The following is a 20,709-nucleotide window of genomic DNA, read 5'->3' as shown; positions in this document are numbered from 1 at the left end:
AATGTCACTATAAACATTGCAATACTGAAAATATATAAATATCGCAATTCTTTCATCAATTAACCATGGTGATAGATAGCGACTCAAAAGACAACTATTTAAATAAAAATCTTCAAGATTATAACTTTTTATTACGTAGTTTGTAATCATTCCCATCACATAAAATAACATTTCACTCACAAGCTATGCTGGAGAGACAGCAGGACACTAACAAAACTAAGGGAAAGCAAGTCTCACTTTAATGGGTCCACATATGGTGATGGCAGGTAACCAGACCTGCCACCTCAAAATTCAAAGCTGTGACCTCACCTGTACACTACTCTGTGATTTGTGCAGAATCATTAAGTAATGGCTCCATGACAGCTCATGTCTGCCTATTTTTACTGCTCACCCACACAGGTCCTGCACCAATCACATTACAGTACCAACATTGTCAATATGTACCAAACTGCCAACTGGAGAACACCAATATAGGTGGCACTGTCACAGCAGAAGATAAATTAAATTTTATGGCTTTAGGTAATTCAAATTTTGACAAAATTGTTTGAGGGTGTGTTATAACAAAAGACATTTCAATGATAAACAATTTGTCTTCCTTCCTTACTTCCATACGCCCCTCCTGCTCCAGTGGTTTCATGCCTGCGAAGATGTCTGGCTCCTCGTCCTGGTGGTTGTCACCCAGCTGTCTGTCTCCTCCCTCCTCTGAAGCAACACTCAGGTAGTATGCCTGATAGTCATCCTCACCCACAGCCTCGCCTCCTGCTGCTGCACCACTTGCTGCCTCTGCCCCTGGGTTAGCTAGTCCACCTGCAGCTGCTGCCCTGCTCCCTGCTGCTGCTCCAGCAGATGCTGCTACTCTACAGCCTTGCATCGGCTTGGTAGACATTTCAGTGGTACTTGATCTTGCCGTAGTGGTGGAGGTGGAAGGCTGGTTATTGCCAGCTGAGTCTACATCTTCATCTCTGTTCTGGACAGGCTCCACCTTCAGTACTGCTTCCTTCTCTGCAGTGCTAGGCATGTCCATAACAACTACAACTGTTTCTTTAGAAGGGAAGCAGGGTGGAGCAGGCTCTGCAACAGGAAGTGCAGCTGAGGCATGGCTGACACGCTTTGTTTCAAACACCTTGCTCCCCCCACTGCTGCTGCTGTACTTGCGTGAGTCTCGAAGCAGTGGGCTCGGGGAGGGCAGCATCTCTGGTGGTGGGGGGAGAAACTCAAAAGTGTTGCTGGCCTCAGCCCCCAGGGCCAGACTGCAGCCATCATCCAGGCTGAGCTCAGCCAGGTCTGGTTCCAGGGAGCTGTCCTCACTGCTGGTTCTTCTCTTGGCACTGGCATGCTTTCCACCTCCTAACCCTCCACTTCCCCCAGGTCCTCCTACAGATGCACCCTTCCCACCTCCCTGTGTCAGTTTCAGCTTCCCCCCAGAGGAAGAGGCTGGCCCTTTGTACATGCACTTGCCTCCTCCATCCTCCAGGGACAGAGAAACACTTCCTCCCAGACGGACCAGCATCCCTCCCCCTCCACTCACTGACAGACCCTTCCTCTTGGTCAGCATGGTCTCCTTGGGTCGCACTGCCACCTCCTGTTGGGACGAGTGACCACTTCCTCTTCCTTTATAATCTCCCCCAGCTCCACCTTCAACTCTTGCCGCTCCCCCTGGTTCAGAAGGCTCTCCACCCCCTCCTGCAGCTGCTTTGACTCCTCTTTGGAGCTGTACTGCCCTGGACCAGCAGAATGTGGCGCTCTTCTTATCAACACTACAGTAGGTGATGCCATCCAGTGGGTAGGCCACCTCCCAGTTGAAATAGCAGGACTCCACAGCAGGCTTGAAGCCCTGGAACAGTTTGTCTAGGGACTTGCGGTGTTGTCCCCGCTTCACTATCTCTATAACTTTCAGGTGCCACTGCTTCAGCTGGCCTGCCAGTTCAAGACGCCTGGAAGAGGACATACATAATTAATTTGCCTACTTAAAATTTACTCCCATCTTAAATATGTTGTCTAATGCAATCTTTTAAGTGAAAATGTGCTATATAACTTTCCCATGGGATTTATCATATGGCATGACCAAATTATGTGACACTTTAAGAAATCCATAAACAGTGTGGAGCTTGGTGCTACTGGTCTGACCTGCAGGGGCTCATAGTGGGATCTAGCACTGCCAATCTCCATAGTACCACCATCTCATCACACATGCTGGCACAGGCATGAGCTGCCACCTCGGACTGGCCGTTGCTGCGCCCGGTGTGGCCACTGGCACTACTGTGGGATGCTGAGGTTCGAACGCTATACCACCAGCTTATGATCTGAACACACACAGACAACTCAGTGAGTAATGTGTCTTCAACTTTTTTTTATGGGCGAGAGGTGGGGTACACCCTGAACCGGTCGCCAGCCGATTGCAGGGCCACATGCAAGGACAAACAAACATTCACACTCACACTCACACCTACGGACAATTTAGAGTCATCAATTAACCTAATGAGCATGTTTTTGGTCTGTGGGAGGAAGCCGGAGTACCCGGAGAGAACCCACGCATGCACGGGAAGAAGATGCAAACTTCACACAGAAAGGCCCCGCCTGACCCGGGGATCGAACCGGCAACCTTCTTGCTGTGAGGCACGTGCACTACCTGCTGTGCCACTGTGCAGCCTATACACATAACATGATATAGATAATCGAACATAACATTCGCAACATGCAGACATACAGTCAATAAAAGTCATAAAGTTGTCCATAATGTAACAAAAACAACATGCATCCTGAGCCCACCACAATATAACATGTACTTAAAAGTCAAAGTCGAATCGAAGAGAGCTTGTGAAATGTAGCAAACACTGGTAGTATACATCTCCCAGCTGAAACTTCGGGGGCTGTACTATCATATTATCTCCTCTTGAAGTCCAAAGTGGTATTACAGGACAGGCCAGGCTAGCTGGTTAGCATGCTGACTTCACAACACATGGATATCTCTGACGTAATGTGCACCTTTAACAAGTGGCACATGGTCTAGTCGATGCAGATTTGCAATTTAGTCCAGATCCAGATCTTATAATGTAACTGGTGGAATTAAAGCATACAAAATGAGTGTGTGTGAATGTATAATGAGTGCATACAACAGACAGAGGGGTAAATGAGGAGAGTATGTGGTGTTGGCAGGTACACAATATTAAAAGAACTCCAATCAGGATATGGGACAATAAAGTGATAAGGACATCTTTAGTTTTGCTTGTGTGAGCATTATCTTCTGAAAGCCCTCAGATTTCTAGGGCTGTATCTTCTGACAGCCCTCAGATTTCCCAGCATTACTTAATTTTTTCCACGCCACTGTCGTCAAGTGTTTGCTCATAAGGGAACTGCTGTCTTTGTTGATAAGGAGTATGGTCCGTACCTCTATATGGAAAGTGTCCTGAGACAACTTATGTTGTGATTTGGCACTATATAAATAATAATGAATCGAATTTAATCGAATTTGAAAATCACAACAAAGATTGCAAAATGTATTACAATTCTAAATATATGAATTGTTGTATGGAATGTTGTATGTGGTATTTTCCCACTATTGCCAACTCTTACATGAACACCAACATGTTCATGTCAGTAGTTCTTCATCTTTGCAGTGGTTTACATTCAGCAGCTAGAACTTGTGCCATATTAGGGATGTACCTGTTCATAAGTGAGGCACTGCTCAGTGAGGATCTCAAGCAATGGGGCAGCATTGCTGTCTCGTCTCTTGAACATCTCCCTGACGATGGACAAAAGGTTCCAGATGCCTTCTGGCTCTCGACCCCTCAGAGGTCGCAGCAGACACGCCCATTCAGCAGCAGCTGGCGGCTCAGTGGATGACAAGTACATGGAGTTTACATCACTGCAGGTAACAAACACAGCACCGATTTTAGAGACACTGAGGTTCATCAATGAAGAAGAAGCAGGGAGTGAAAAGTAAAAGTAAAAGTAAAGGTGAAATATACTAAAATATATTATATAAAATATATAAGAATAAATCACTATGCTGATTAAAGATATTAAATAGGTCACCCGTATGAGGGTAGTATGAGGGTGTGGGCTATTTTCTTTTCTTAATAGATTCTGGACAACACTGGATCTCTATATCACAGAGGTACAATCTATATTGTGCTTCGGACATCCAGAAAATCCTAGTTGTTATTATTAGGATGAAAAGTATTCCTTTAGCCTTCCCTCAGTGTGACTGGATTCAATTCTGACTAAATGATGTGTTATGGAAATGTTCCATGGTCTTATTAACAGATTGCCAGTGTAACTTTTTTCTGGACTTGTGTTTTCAAAGAAGCAGGTGATACATAAAATTGGCACAAAATTAACAGAGTGAAGTGTATTTGAAGGGTATGTGTGAAAGGGCTTAGAGATGAGGGGTTAGAGGGGTTAGAGTTTTTGCATGACCCTGAAGATTAGAATATTTGTGATGAGGCCCTTAAGAAATGTGTTAAGGAGAGAGAGTGAGACAAGTAGTGTGCACCTGAAGACAACAGGTGAAGGGCCACAGAACTTGTGCAGAGTCTTTTTGATGTTGTCGCTGAGGGTTGACTCATCCAAGTACCAGGTACTCTGATCAGATGCTGAAGGGCCTGCTGTGGGGTCTACACATGCACGCAGAAATAAGCATTAATGTAAGCTGAAACTTATCCATTTTCTTATTTTCAGATAAAAGGTTAAATGAAATGATCAAAATTTCTCCCCTGGTTGTTCTCTCGCTGTATGTTATGAAAAGTTTTGTTTTCATTACTGCTACTGTACCTGGAGCTCCACACACGGTGTTTATGGCAGTAGACTGAGAGGACAACAGCTCATCCAGCAGCCGTTGAGCTGTTGGTAGGATCTGGAGACACAAAACTGAATGAACACCAAACTTGCTTTGTCATATACAGCATATACTATTTGCATCATAGGTAAATACATTTTATTTAATAGTTTGGACTATCAAGAGATAGTCCAACAATAGAACAACTGGTTTGGGATTTTACCTGCTGAGGAAGCTCACTAATGAGATACTGGGCAAACTTTTGGAGCTGGTCCCTCTGTAGCCTGGACAAAGACTCAGAGACTGGAGCCCTCAGACACACTGCTGATGCCTGTGCGCACACACATGCACACAAAGACAGACAGACACAACATGAGTTATACATGTCCACACACACACACACACACACACACACACACACACACACACACACACACACACACACACACACACGCACACGCACATGCACACGCACACACACGCACACACACGCACACACACACACACACACACACACACACACACACACACAGAGGGTTTCCATCACTTGTAGGGAAATTACATAGACTTACATTCATTTTGTGCAGACTTACCTGTTTGCCTATTCCTAACCCTAAACTAACCTAAACTAACTAACCTAACCCATAACCCTATCCTCAGTCTTTACCCTAAAATGTAATGATTTAAATTGTGGGGACCTGTATTTGTCCCCACATGTGACTGTATTACAGATTTTTGTCTCCACAATGTGAGTAATACATGTGTGCACACGCACACACGCACACACACACACACACACACACACACACACACACACACACACACACACACACACACACACACACACACACAACCTAATGAGCATGTTTTTGGTCTGTGCCTGGAGAGAACCCACGCATGCACGGGAAGAACATGCAAACTTCACAGAGAAAGGCCCCCCCCCCCCGACCCGGGTATCAAACTGGCGACCTTCTTGAAACTGGCTGTGAGGCACGTGCACTACCTGTTGTGCCACCGTGCCGCCATGATACTGACATCAAATTAGACATTACTCTCAAAATAAGACCAGTTATTACACGTCAGTTTAAAGGGATTCTTTGTTGTTGTTGTTTTTTTTCAACCTAGATCCTATTTTTCCATCTACTTTTATCTGAATGAGTGGTGCGATTTGCAATATTTGCAATTGCTCCTGTACGAAGCGAGGAGTTTCCACTGCACTCAAACTCAGAAAGATCCGACCTCTGACCTCAACTTACAGCATATGACCTCTCTCTCTCTCTCTCTCTCTCTCTCTCTCTCTCTCTCTCAAGTAGCTGATGTACTTCCCCAGAAGTATTTTTAAATGCTCGAAAGACATCCAAACATTTACCTCGGAAGTCGGAATTTCCGACCCGGATCTTTCCGAGTTCCGAGTGCTGAGTGCAATCAAACACAGCATACCGGGCAAGGTAGCCTATCACGTTGCAGTTGCAGTCAAATGGAAGACCGCTCGACCTGCTCAGAGGCATAACAGAGTAACTTAATCGCTCACTGATTCGATTTCAGATAACAGTCCTTTCATGGTTGAAACATTTGTCTGACATTTGCCTGATCTAGGAAAAGGAGAATCGTGCTATGCCACTGGTCAGTATTTTGAGGAAAAACGCCACAGATTTTTTGCATCCATGCCGAACCCACACCATTTCATACCAGTTGGAAAAGTTCTTCTGGTCACCTTACAGCTATACCTGCCTTGTCTATTCGTATGAAGTGCCTATTTATGGATACGCCAAAGCTAAGGGTGAACTATGTTTTTACATTCTTGAATAGATATGAATCCATAACCTGAGACAGCTTTGACAATGTAGTTGTCAAAGGCTGTAAGCAAGCCCCCCCCCCAACTTTATATATATCTATTAGTTATTTATTTTACTTGTGCTCTTTGTTTTATATTATGTATTGCACATGGATTATGTTTTGTACATGTATTGTAATAGATGAGAGAGCACATGCTGTTTCATGATTTAAAATAAAATAAAAATTGATAAGTAAATGAAACTGCATTTATTTTATACACCTTGCTTCTTAAGTATAGAGGATACTTTCTCTTCTCTTGTATGTTTGAACATTTACTTTGGAATGTTTGCACATTTATACTGTAATGTATGTCATTAAAATATGTAGTCTACATGTTTGTAAAATTATTCTGACGTGTAAAGAACAAATGTAGACTACATATTTCAACATGTATTTTTGAATGTTTGTCAAACAAATATCTAGATTACATGTTTGGACGTTTTTTTTAAAAATACATATATATATTGTAAACAAATATCTAAACTACATGTTTGCACATTTATTCTAACATATGTGATCAAAAATATCTAGTCAACAAATTTCAAAAATTATTTTGGAATATATGTCATAAACAAATATCTAGACTAAATGTCTGAGCATTTATTCTGAAATATATGTTCTAAACAAATATCTGCATTTATTCTGACATATATGTAAAGAACAAATATCTACATATTCCAACAATTATTTTGAAATATATGTCACATACAAATATCTAGACCACTTAATTTACCATATATTTTGAAATATATTTTTAAAAGCAAATATCTGTTTTACATGTTTGCACATGTATTTGAGAATATAAGTTTAAAGCAAATATTGCAATTGCATATATGTACACATATCATAAAATATTTTGGCAAATATATCACATATATGTACATACATGGCCATATATCAGATTTCTGTATGGGAAGTCAAAGTCCACATGGAAATGTACCCACATGGATCAGCCTCTTATTCCACCCTCACTCTTAACTGCAATTTGAAACACAAACCCACACAGTATAAGACCTATTATAAGGATTTTACTTTTTCTTTTATCTTTCCTATTTGCAATGTTGTGGGTGACCAAATTACAAAAACAAGTGAAAGAGGATGTTTTATTTAGGGATTCACTTGAAGAAGAATGTGATCTGCAACATACTAAAACTATGAGTTTATGCTGAATAACACATTCCTTTGCCAGATCCTGACCAGAGATGAGTCTGCTGTGTGATGCTGCAGGTGTTCAAAAAACGCAAAGGAAAGAACCTGACAAGCACTGAACTGAACTTTCTGCGTTATCACAGATACATTTAGAGACAGCTGAATGACATAACTGTCAGACATTAATTTACCAAATTTCAGACCTGCCTGAGTCACATTCATGACTGTATTTTGATGGCCATTACAGTAGATTACGTTAAAGATGCAATAGAAAAGTAAAAGCAAAAGCTGTGTGCACACCTCTGTTGACTTAAGTCATGCAAACACAGGTTTTTGTGCTTTCTGTAGTTGTAATCATGGACCAATCTCTGTATAAAAAAACAATGTGTCAGTTTGTCTCGGTGTGTTCTAGTACTGCCGTGTAGACTACTCTGACAAGATAAATCATTTGCCCTGTTAAAAGCAGATCAGCTGCACAGATAAGTGCAATGCACTGCATGCACAGTTAGGCCTATTCTTATTGTATATCAGTAACTTCCCACCCATATTGTTCCCATTTTTCTGTTGAATCCCCCATCTTTTGGCACTTTCTTAGCACAGAGTGGCGCCTTCACCTTCATGTTCACTCGCTCACTTTGAATGAACAACCTCTATTTATGTTATCAAAAAACAAATACCTGTATCAATATCATACAAAAAGTTTCAGGATAATATTTTCATGACAACAGTGGCACATAAAACAGGCAAACTATAGTAGTCTAATGGCAGTAAACAGTTTGAGCTTTCATAATCATTGCTCCTCCTTGTGGTAAAGATAAAGCATTGCACCTGTTTTCCACACATGGCACCTAGGGGAGTTGAGAATGTGGGCTGCATTCGCTGTGTCATCAAGGGGGATCTCATCACCATCAAGGACTAGTGCTGGGCGGCATGACCAAAAATGTTTAGCACGGTATTTTTCAAAATTATAGCAGTTTCACAGTATATGATGGTATTTTTTTCTTTCATCTGGAAGACAGTAGAAAATTAAAATTTTTATCTCTGCCTTAAAAAAGAAAAACATTGTTTAGAGTGAAAACCACCTTTAAATCATGGGATAGTAGCCAAATTCATCTAGGAATTAGTAAATTAATATCTGATGAGTAACTGTGCAAAAGTAAAGTTTTACAGATGTCTTAACACAGGTGTGTCCAGGCACTCATTTGGGCATATCTGGGAAGAGTACTGTTATCTCGTCCAAGTATACAGAGAACCACCTCTGTTGAAAACACTTTTCCAGCCTTTTTTCTGCTTGCTATTGTTCTTATCTCTCATAACAGGACAAAATGCAAATAAAACCTAAAAAAAAATAAAATAAGTGAAGTAAAATAACACCTCAGGCTGCTCAGCAGAGTCTTCTGTGAGCGCTCTGCCCATTCATGTGTCAATGAGATGGAGCGGTGAAACTAACTGCGCACTTACACCGGTCAATAACTCAGCAACCCATTGGTCAATATTGATGATCGACCAGCTCTATCAACCAGTCACGGTCAAAAGAGTTGAGGGGCAGCACCCAAATTCACCATAGTAATACCGATGACGATCCAGAATCAAGAGCACATCAAGAGCGTTCCCTCCACTCTAGAAACCCCCTCCTATTTTTGTAAACAACCAGGATCTTCGTGATTGATCTTAAACTAACGCAGAGTCATAGGAGGAGACATAAGCAGCGTTTTTTTTTTAGTTGGAATATAACTTTTGACCACAAAACAGTTAAGGTGACGCTTCTCTCGCTCCCTCCCTGCCCTTATCTGCCCTGCTGCTGCTCTTTGTCTTGTGCTGTCTGTGTCTGATCTATGGGAGCCTCTCTCTGCATTCTCTCCAAAAATCTAAAATCATGGATTTGATTAGCTGGTCTCTCAATGCAATCGACCAAATTTTCTCGACCAAGAGACTGGGTCAAGGTGAGCCCTCCGGCCCTGACGGAACGTTTGCAGCAGGATACACGATGGACTCCTGGGAGAGGTGGAGGATTGTGTGCCTGTCGATCCTTTCCGTTGAGGATGTTGAAGATGTCTACACTTTTGGATTTATGATAACAGGCTTTCTGCTGTCTGGAGTTAGCAGCTGATTTATCGCAAAGTTCGGAAGTTGATGGCAGGACACTTGGCTATCAAAAGGCTGCCCATCATGGTTGAGGGAATGTGCAGGGCTGTCAACACTCAGACTCAAGCGACAAGTGAGATCAGTCGCAAACTGGATGTGATTCTTGATCAAAATTGCAGGCTGGATGCGACTTCTGAACTCCTTCACAGGGTGGATGCCATCTTGGAGAAGTTGTCAGCTCGGCTCGGATCAAATTGACCACCGAATTTGGATATATTTGAATTACAGTCACCAGGAGACTCAGAAAGACTCAAGGCAGATGAAAATTGCAGTGTTGGCCTAACCCACACAAATTGTTATCTCCATTGGCTCCCCGAGATAACCGGCCTTCTCAAGGTCGGTATCTCTCCACTATCCTGGATGTTATGCAGACAAGACACTCTGGCCCTATCTCCTCCCCCAAACACTCTCTACTCCCGTGAACTTTGTTTCTGGATCAGAACTCTCCGAGGTTGTCTCCATGGCTACGGCTGTGTCTTTGTCATCAGTCATCAGACGGAAGAGACAATGGGTTGGGACTGCCTCTTCCTCCCTCTTGTTCTCTTTTTTTCTCATCGAAGTAAACGGGGCGCTGATCGCTGATTGTGCAGACCCACAGTTCTCCCGCTCCTGTACTCCCCATGTTATGTGTCATTGTTCTTTTCATGTTTCTTGGACGGGATGTAACTGAAATGAAATTTCCCCTCCGGGGGACTAATAAAGGCATTCTGATTCTGAGGTAAGACATACTTTATGATTTAGCAAATTTTTTCTGCTACTCCTTGGCTCCTGGCTCGCCGAGTTTCCATCACACAGTGAGGAGGCAGACATCTTCGTAATCAGCGCAGTGGACTCTGTGCTTTCATATGATATCAGGCTTGTGTTTTTTTTCGTCTTTTTGTTACATTCACATATTATTTATTGCTGTATGAATTATGTTTCGTTTGGGTGGCAATGCTTGGCAGAGGCTTTTAGGTGAGCTTCTCCCATCATTCTGATATGCTATAAGTTAGGATTAGTGCTTCCCAGTGTGAGCATTGATCAACTACACTGCGTGCACCTCATGCTGCCCCGTGTACAGGGGGCAACTTAGAGATTGCAACTTGGCTGATGTACTTTTTATTATCACAGCATTACATATACATGTACCACACACATTACATGCACATGCCATGCTTTCTTGTGAAATTAATTCTCCGCGTTTGACCCATCCTCGGTCTGTCGATCCTCCGCGGCAGACCAGAAGCGGTGGGGTGCCAGCTGCCCGCCGACAGTGGAGCCCGGGGACCCATCCTTTCTTTTGTCACTATTGGTCAGGTGGTGATCTTCTTGCATGTTTTTAGTGGGGGTTATTTCAGGAGGAAACCCCGGTTAGTATTTTGTGCTCAGTATTTCATACCTGGGATTTAATGTCTTGATCATTTGCAATCGCAATCCACTGCTTGATTTTTCTGTCGTTGAGAGTCCCTCTAGCAAATGTGTCTTGAAGTGACATTTGGCTTGATTTTTCTTTTGCTTTTCCTGTGTTACCTGCTGATGTGGAGGGCGCTGATCTTAACTTCGTGCATTCTTAATATTCCAAGACATGCTTGCGGCTGAGGTGGTGGAGCAAATTGCTCGTGTTGCCGCCCCTTGAGACAACTTCAGCCTGACAACACTTTTCTTTTTTTAAACCAAAAAAACCTCCAAACAACAGACACGGCTCCTTTTTGGCACAAGTTCTTCTGTGTCCACATGTTCTACTACTTCTGCAGCTTTGACTTTGGAACTTTCAATGTCTATCCCATCCATCTTCACTGTAACACCAAAGCACTAGAGTTTACGGTCACGATGCCTTGCACAAAGCGTGTTTAGAAGGGCAACATTGAAAATAGTCCCATCTGAAACAGTGTTGCGTGGCGCAGCGTTCCAAACGTTGTGTAATCAAATACACCGGTATGGCGGTACATTGAAAACTCATGTCATAACAAAAATATACACCAGTATTCGGTGTGAACGGGTATACCGCCCAGAACTATCAAGGACCCAGCAGGAACCCATGAATTTCCTAAGGATCTGTACATGCCCTGTCACGGACCAGCTGGCAGTTCTAGGTGCCTGTATCTGTAGTGGCAGCTTTTTATAGCAGCTCTGACCGTCAGGGTTTTGTTGTGCATTTGTTGTGTTTTTTTTTTTTTGGCACGAGTCTTGGTGGATCGTGTACACTGACGGATGTACAACTGGTGAGACTAGTGATTTGCTTTTTACTCTTTTACGGACTATTTAAAACAACATCGGGAGATCCATTTAGCCACAGCTCTATTGTTTACACTCAGGAACGGCCGTGTGTAACATGAATGTACTCCATTGGAAAGACCAGAGATCCCTGCAGAACGAGAAGGAGAAGGAGAAGGAGAAGAGGATGTAGAGCTGGGGCGACATGCTGAGACAAGAAAAGACGGTACAAACCATCCACACCATCTCTTATTATGGGGAACGTGAGATCTCTCCCTAATAAAATGGAAGAGCTAATGGTGCTAACCAGACTGGAGTGAGAGTACCGTGAGTGTAGTCTCTTGTGCTTCACAGAGACTAAACAAATTCACGCCGGACTAGCATGTTGCTTTGAACATATTTCAACTGCTGAGAGTGGACAGGAGAGAGAGAGCAGTAAGAGGAAAGTTGGGGGCATAGCAATGTTTGTGATCAACAGATGATGTAGTCCAGGGCACATCACTGTAAAGGAGCAGTCCTGCACGAGAGAAATTGAGCTGTTACCTGTTAGCTGTTAGCATTGAGCCATATTACCTTCAGAAGGAGTTCTCACACATCATCGTGATAACTGTGTATACCCCCCTGTTGGCCAATGCTACAGCAGCATGCAAGCTCCTAAACGCAGAAGTTTCACAGCTGCAGACATTGCACCCCCAGGCCCCCCTCCTCAACTCTTGAGACTTCAATCATGCTTCCCTGTCCTCCACTCTCCCCACCTTCACTCAGTATGTTAAATGCCATACCAGAGACAATAGAACACTGAACCTACTGTATGCAAAAGGTGCCTACAGGTTGTCCCCCACCCTCCCCCCACTGGGCCATTCTCGTCACAACCTGGTTTATCTGCTCCCTGCACACATTTCTTTGGTAAATAAATAACCACAAAACCATCAGGTGTGTGAGAAAATGGTCAGAGTGCCCCTCAGTGCCCAGTGTGGCACTTCTTCTTGACTATTACATATAAATCTTTTTTTGTGTCAAGTCTGCATATACATATTTTCTTTTTACATCCTGTGTTACTTATCCTTTAATCTAATGTGCAATAGTGAAAAACACTGCCATGTGCAATTTTCAATTAGCAATTGAAAATTGCTAAAAATTTCAATATCCCCCCCCCCCCCCGTTCTTCTAAATATATAATATATACAAGAAAGGGGGGCATTGAAAAATTATATTGCTAATTGAAAATTGGATGAAAAATCAAGCACACACATATACACACATACATACATACATACATACACACACACACACACACACACACACACACATATATATATATGCATGCTTGATTTTTCATTTTCTAGCTTGCTAGCTTTTTTCACTTCTATGTCTCTTTTTATATTTGTGATACTATTGTTGCTGTCTGTAACACCCTAATTTCCGGTATAGGGATTAATAAAGGACTGCAATTTACTTGGGCTCAAGAATCAACGAATATTCTAAATTCCAATACAAATTCAAATTGTAGAAATATGCAGATATCCGATTGTGAAAATTAATACTGAATTGTGGGTAAAAAACAAAAAAACGTCATTTTGACTCATTGAAAATGAAATGTAGCTCAAGCTGAAATTAGCGAAGTATTGTTATTATTAGCAGTAGTAGTAGTAGTATTAATAATAACAACAATACAGGTAGAAATATTGCATAAAAATTAGATACTCAAATTTGTTGAGCCTATGTGGGAATAACTGAATGTCATTTTTGTGAAGTGTCCATCACTGTGTTGATTACTTTTTCCAAATGACTGATTATTATATAGTTTAAAAAAAAAATTGTTTTTTTTGTTGGTAAAATGAGATGGACTGGTTTGATGAAAATGTAATACAGTCTGTTAGAATTCCTTTGTGTAGACAAAAACTCACATTATGAATCCTGAAGAGGCAGAGTGCCACCACATGGGCACACCATTTGGCTCCTGCCCCACAAGTGCAGCTGCAGGAAGTGATGCGGCAGCGATCAAACATGACTGCAACGTTGTAGGCTCCTTTAGACTGACCAGCCTGACTGGACACCACTGTAGCACTGAGATGGAAGCCTGGTTAAAAGGGACAGTCAAAAAAGACAAACAGGAATGTGTTGGACAAGGAAACATAGCTCTAGGCTGTATTTAATCTGACTCACTCAATTTAATGCAATTCGGATCTTCTTACTAAAAGGTATTGCTATTAATGGAAATTTTCATGTATAAATGGGTGATTTAGACATACAATAGAAGTAATTGATGTGCCTTAGAATCACATGATTTACCTAAGCTGTAGATGTCATTATTATAAGCTGAAGTCGAGATGATTTGATAGTGGGCAAACTATACTGTATAGGGCTGTAGTTCAATAGGAATGAAAGCTGTCCCTATGAGTCTATGTATGGTAAGAGCGACAACTAAACCCACCAATCTGCAGGGGGTCTTTGACAGCTCTGATCCTGTAGAGCTGCTCTCCACGTTGGAATTCATCGGGACTCCCATTAGCCAGGCAGGAATATAACCTGCATCAAGAGGAGGACAGACAGACAGAGGGACAGAAGAACCAAAGAGAACAGAAAGGAAGCGAGGAAAAGGGACAGGAAGAGAAAATGACAGCCAAGTAAGTAATCAGTGAATCACATAACTGAGTATATCTTCACTGGTGAAGCCTGTTTATTCATCTATCTATTTTCTAAGCCATCCTGTTCAGGGTTTTTGATGGTTTAGAGCCTATCCCACTAAACTCCAGGTTCGAGTTAGGGTAACAGGTCAGGAGTCTATCTGTGTTGTTTAGCTGTTTAAGCCAGAATTAATTTCCAAATAACTTTTTCTTAAAGAAAAAGAAGAAGACGCTAAAATGTAAAGAAAGATGCTGGGTAGGCTTGTTCATCCACTTGCCAATCAAAATTGCTCTAAAGGTGGAAGCCTCTAAAAATATCAACTTCCCACCTAGGAAATGCTGCGTGTTGTTTTCTGGTTCACCTTATTTGTAAAAGCAGCTGTGGACAATCATTATTTTGCAGGGACACCTACTGAGTCAGTGTGTCTTGGTTTGTGTGAGTGTGGGTGTAACAAATCTGAGAGAAGTCAATGGTAACACATAGCTGTGTTCTAATAGCTGGTTTCACTTTTGATCTCAATTTGCCAAAAGCCTCTGATAAACTCAGAAACTAAAAGGTCAGTCTATCATATATCGATCCTTTTATCTCTCTGAACTATTCTAAATCAGAAAACAGCAAAATACAAAATATCTAGATGACATTAGGTGGCTCCCGCAATTTAAAACACATGTTGCCTCAGCAGACAGCAAACGCTGATTACAGATTAAAAATACATTTTAGAGTTTCAGTTGTTTGTACATACAGGGGTTTAAAAGGATTAGCACTGGAACAGCACATTATGATTGATTGAATGGAGATTATCTAGATCAACACCTCTGGTATCTTAATGCCAATTTAATCACTACCTGTATTAGATATATATCTAATCTAACAGTGATTACTGGTAAAGATGCTGACCGTACGAACATTAGCTCAGATAATTCCACTGCCAAGGGGGTCCCACTGAAAAATGACAAAATCTCACCCATTGCAAGGACACAGGCAATCTGTACTGACGTTCTCACACCAACCGCTGTCTTAATAACCAAGATAGTACCGCAACGTTCTGTGCTTGGTGCATTATTATTTACAATATACATAATTAAGTTAATAAGACAAATCAAGTCCTGGGTCTACCAACATGCTATCCTACCCAGGATCTTGTGGCCTCTGCTGGTATAGGAGGTCCCTATGTCAACCATAAAGTCAGTGAAAAGGAGGATCAGCAGTTATCTCCAGAGATTTGGTCTTCCCCAGAGTGTAAGCAGTACAGCACTATATGGCAACAGTTAAATCTTGTTGCTCCCTTTAAGTGGTCTGAAAGGAGAGTTTATGGTTTCACAGGCACTGTATACAGGCCCCGTTCTGCAAACTACCACATCAGACACTCAGTCACAAAGCCTAACATACTGTGGTCTATTGGTGAGGTAGTTGATGCTTTGTCCAGCTTCCCCCTCAGCAGTTATATTTGGATTGTGTTGAAAGCCCTGGAGAAGTCAAAAAACATGACTCTCCCAGTGCTCCCAGTACTCTTGAGGTGAGAAAGGGATCTGTGAAGCAGGCAGATCACTGCGTTTTTGACACCAATGCCTGGTTGATATGCAAACTGTAGCTGCTGCTCACCAGGTGATGCCCTGTATGAATCCTTGGTTTTTGTACACATTAAGTACAGTGTTGTATTGTCTCTGGTGTGACATTTAACATACTGGGTGAAGGTGGGGAGAGATGATGGCGTGAGTTTATTCAACCAAGTTTCTGTGAAGTACATGAGACTACACTCCCAGTACTCCCTCTGCAGTTGGGTTAGCGCAAGTGCTTTTCCATCTTATTAGAGAGAGATCTCACATTCCCCATAATAAGAAACTGTATGGATGGTTTATACCGTCTTTTCTTCTCACGGCACTTCACCCCAGCTCTGTATGCCCTCAATTCAATTCAATATTCCTTTATTCGTCCCGCGAGGGGAAATTCCAATTTACAGCAGCCCAATAAAGTGGATAGTACAACAAGTGCATGCAAGTTAAACACAAGTATATACAAAAGGGTGGGATAAAAAGATCCTAAAAAAAATGTAAGTAGTAGTTGCAGACTGTTATGTACCGGTAATATTGCACAGATTATTGCACAGGTTATTGCACAGATTATTGAACAGGTTATGGCACAGGTTATTGTACATATAATTGTACTCATTACTTGGAGCAGTTTCTGTTGCACAGTCTGACGGCTGCAGACAGGAATGACCTGCGATACCGCTCCTTCACACACATTGGATGTAGCATCCTATCACTGATGGAGCTCCTCAGTGCAGTGAGTGTGTGCTGGAGGGGGTGGGAGTCATTGACTATCATGGAGGACAGCTTGGCTGTCATCCTCCTCTCCCACACCTCCTCCACCTGTTCCAGAGGGCATCCCAGGACAGAGCTGGCCTTCCTGATGAGTTTGTCAAGCCTCTTCCTGTCAGCTGTTGTGATGCTGCTCCCCCAGCATACTACACCATAGAACAAGGCAGAGGCCACAACAGAGTCATAGAAGTTCTTCAGGAGTGCCCCACACACCCCAAAAGACCTCAGCCTCCTGAGCAGATAGAGTCTGCTCTGTCCTTTTTTATAAAGTGCAGTGGTGTTATGAGTCCAGTCCAGTTTGTTGTTCAGATGAACACCAAGGTACTTATGTCACCATCTCAATGTCCCTTCCCTGGATGTTCACTGGTGATGGAGGAGAGTACGGGCACCAACGGAAGTCCACAACCAGCTCCTTGGTTTTGTCCACATTAATCAGGAGGTGGTTCTGCTGACACCAGTCCACAAAATCCTGGATAAGTCCTCTGTATGACCTATCGTCCCCATCTGTGATGAGGCCGACAATGGCAGAGTCATCAGATAACTTCTGCAGGTGGCAGGTGGGTGACAGGTGGAAAAAGTCAGCTGTATAGAGGGTGAAGAGGAACGGTGCCAGCACCGTTCACTGGGGGGCCCCCACACTGCAGAGGACAGTCCCTGACACACACACACACACACACCCGTGTAATCACAAACTGTGGGCAGTTGGAGAGGTAGTCCACTATCCAGCATGTGAGGTGATGGTCCACTCCTGAAAGCTCCAGCTTGTTTCTCAGGATGGCTGGCCTGATGGTGTTGAAAGCATTGCTGAGGTCCAGGAAAAGGACTCGAACAGAGCTCCCAGGTGACTCCAGATGAGACAGAGCTCGATGGAGGAGGAAGATGAGGGCATCGTCCACTCCAATGCTAGGCTAGTATGCGAACTGCAGTGGGTCCATGGACGAGCTCACCAGGGGGCGCAGGTGGGCAAGGACCAGCCATTCCAGGGCCTTCATGAGGTGTGATGTTAGTGCCACCGGCCTGTAGCAGCTAGGGTCCTTAGGGTCTTTGGCACAGGTACCACTCAGGATGTCTTCCAAAGGTATGGCACCCTTCCCAGTCTCAGACTCAGGTTGAACAGATGTCCAATGATCCTGCTCAGCTGATCAGAGCAGGAACTGAGGAGTCTGGGACTGAGGCCGTCCGGTCCTGCAGCCTTCTTGGGGCCCGTTGCACAAAACTAGGATAAGGGATTAAGCCGGGATATGTTGGTTATCCTGGCTCAACTTATCCGTGATTCGGCTGCACAAAAGCAGGATAGCGGAAAGTGCTCAAGACCAGGCTAAGTTGCAGGATCTATTTAATCTCATCCCTTATCTCAGTCAGCAGTCATCACAAATGGAAACCAATAGTTATTCCACTGCCCACTACACATTGTTATCACATTCAACTAGATCCACGGTCATTATTTAAACATTAACACAAAACATAGGCATCATTAATTTCAATTTTAATTAATTTCAATCATTGTAGACAAATGATGATTTTAGATGATGTTGCAATCATCAGATAGACAGTTTCCCATAGACTATATATAAAATACACATCCAATAGAAATATAAATACACATCAAAGAGCAACATGATGTTCCTTTATTGAATAAGGGTAAATCAAAGCATCAGTTCCTTAGGTAGAAAGCACAGAATCAAAGCATATTATACAACACAAGAATAAATACACATTCAAAGGTCTGTAATACACCCCACATGTCTGCACACTGAAATAAATGCAGGACAAATCCGTACACAACAAATGAACAGACAAATGAATGGATGCAGTAGCCTGCAAGCTTGTATATGGCACAAACATAAGAGGCCAAATCAATCTAACTTGATAAGATAAGATCAACTTTATTTATCCCAAAGGGAAATTATGTAAGGGATAATGCCCAACGAGGTGCCCATTAGCAGCTGTTACATTAGGCCTAATCAGTGAAGGGAAGTGAGATGATTGCTTAACATTATGTTACGTGACACAAAGTATCATTTCAGAGGGCAAGTGCACCTCTTACCGCTTGTGTGTGTCCAGAGGATGATGCGACATTTTGTTTCAAAGAATCAAAGTCCACAGATAGTTCCTAAATCATTTTTATTGCAAGAAATATTATCCACCATTGACTCTGATCATTAAATGTGTATCAAGCAAGTAAGTCTATCCTAAATCGTTTTTATAAATATTATCCACCATTCACTCTGTATCGAGGAAGTAAGGTAAGCAAGACAGTTTCTGTTACCAACTAGCATTTGAGCCAGCGCAATAATTTAGAACAATCAGGCTATTTGACCAGAACTTTTTTTATAGGTGTCCTACAACACTTTTTAACGGACACCCTGCAGCCAATCAGAATCGAGTGTTCACCCAGACAATGGTATAACAAGGAGTTATACGGTCTGATGGAGTTACATTTACACAATTCACTTACAATTTCATAATCAGAGTACAACTACATTTTCAGAGATGTTAATCAGCTATTTGGATTGTAATTGTGATGTTTTCAGTGGAGCAGTGAGTGGGTATTTGAGCGCTACTTATGCATTCAGGCAGTCTGCAATACTCTGCCACGCTTTCTCTCGTTGTTTTATAACTGTGGCAGTGTTGCCTTTCTTTTTAATTTGGTCCTTCGCCTCCTCGTAAGCCTCCATGAGGACTTTTGCCTCCGATGGGGGAAAATACGCCACTCTAGTTGCCATGATGAATCGATGAATCTGTGATCAATGGCGGGGTCTATTTGAGGAAGCCGCTTGCACATACTTATCCAGGATAGGCTTCACCTGGCTTGTTGATTAAGCCTGGATGCTCATGTTTTGGATTGGTTGAACTCAGCTCAGTCACTTATCCTGGATGTCTTAATCCTACTTTTGTGCAACGGGCCCCTTGTCTTTAACCACCTGATTTCTCACCTGGACAGGTGTGAGGGACTAGTTGGAGCAGGGGGTCTGAGTGTCTTATGAAGTGGATGGGGGGCTGGGAGGAACAGTGGGGGGTACTTGGGCAGAGTGCTGGCAGATCAAAGGAGGGCTGCTGCAGGACTGATGCCCCTGGGGGAGGGGCAGATGCATCCTCAAACCTGCAGAAATGGGTGTTCAGCTCATCTGCCAACTTTGAATCCCAAGCTGCCTGAGAGTTTGGCCTGAAATGGTTTTCAGGCCTCTCCAGACTCCCCTGGTGTTGTTCTCCTGCAGCTGTTCCTCCATTCTCCTCCTGTATCTGTCCTTCCCCTCCCTGATTTTCCTTGTGAGCTCCCTCTGAACAGTTTTCAGCTCCTCTTTGTTTCCTGACTTGAAAGCCCTCTTCTTCTCATTTAAAAGAGCCTTAGTATCAGGATTAAACCAGGGTTTGTTGTTAGAGTGACACTGTACAGTCCTGGTGGGTACAGTGTTCTCCACACAGAAGTTTATGTAGTCCGTGATGCTGTCTGTCAAACTGCCGATGTCCTCCTCATGAGAGTCACTGAATATATCCCACACGGTTGTATCGAAGCATTCCTTCAGAGCCTCTTCAGACCACCTCTTCACTGTGCGGAACACAGCTGGTTGCTGTGGAGAGATCTTACGTTCCCCATGATGACGGACGGGAGAGTCGGTCTATAAGCTCTCCTCCTGTCGCGACATTTGATCCCAGCGC

General features: G+C 42.9%; 2 protein-coding genes across 3 annotated transcripts in view; one reads left to right on the top strand and one right to left on the bottom strand.

Annotated features, from left to right (window-relative positions):
• LOC139340971 (transmembrane 9 superfamily member 2-like) overlaps positions 1–20,709 on the top strand; it is a 369,464-nt gene that overhangs the window by 252,846 nt on the left and 95,909 nt on the right. The gene's annotated exons all lie outside the window — the stretch shown is intronic.
• The window catches only part of zswim8 (zinc finger, SWIM-type containing 8), a 425,535-nt gene that overhangs the window by 387,814 nt on the left and 17,012 nt on the right, over positions 1–20,709 (bottom strand). For both annotated transcript variants that reach the window (XM_070977145.1, XM_070977142.1), the window contains exons 3-10: positions 14,535–14,629; positions 14,008–14,180; positions 5,001–5,108; positions 4,774–4,855; positions 4,496–4,616; positions 3,664–3,865; positions 2,128–2,303; positions 605–1,934 (exon numbers count right to left, since the gene is read on the bottom strand). In XM_070977145.1, the coding sequence (XP_070833246.1) occupies positions 605–1,934; positions 2,128–2,303; positions 3,664–3,865; positions 4,496–4,616; positions 4,774–4,855; positions 5,001–5,108; positions 14,008–14,180; positions 14,535–14,629 (2,287 nt within the window). The remainder of the gene's footprint in view (positions 1–604; positions 1,935–2,127; positions 2,304–3,663; positions 3,866–4,495; positions 4,617–4,773; positions 4,856–5,000; positions 5,109–14,007; positions 14,181–14,534; positions 14,630–20,709) is intronic.

Source organism: Chaetodon trifascialis, chromosome 13 (genome assembly GCF_039877785.1).
Source record: "Chaetodon trifascialis isolate fChaTrf1 chromosome 13, fChaTrf1.hap1, whole genome shotgun sequence".
Lineage (NCBI taxonomy): Eukaryota > Metazoa > Chordata > Actinopteri > Chaetodontiformes > Chaetodontidae > Chaetodon > Chaetodon trifascialis.
Note: the sequence above shows the minus strand (reverse complement) of the source record. Positions and strands in the feature narration are given on the sequence as shown.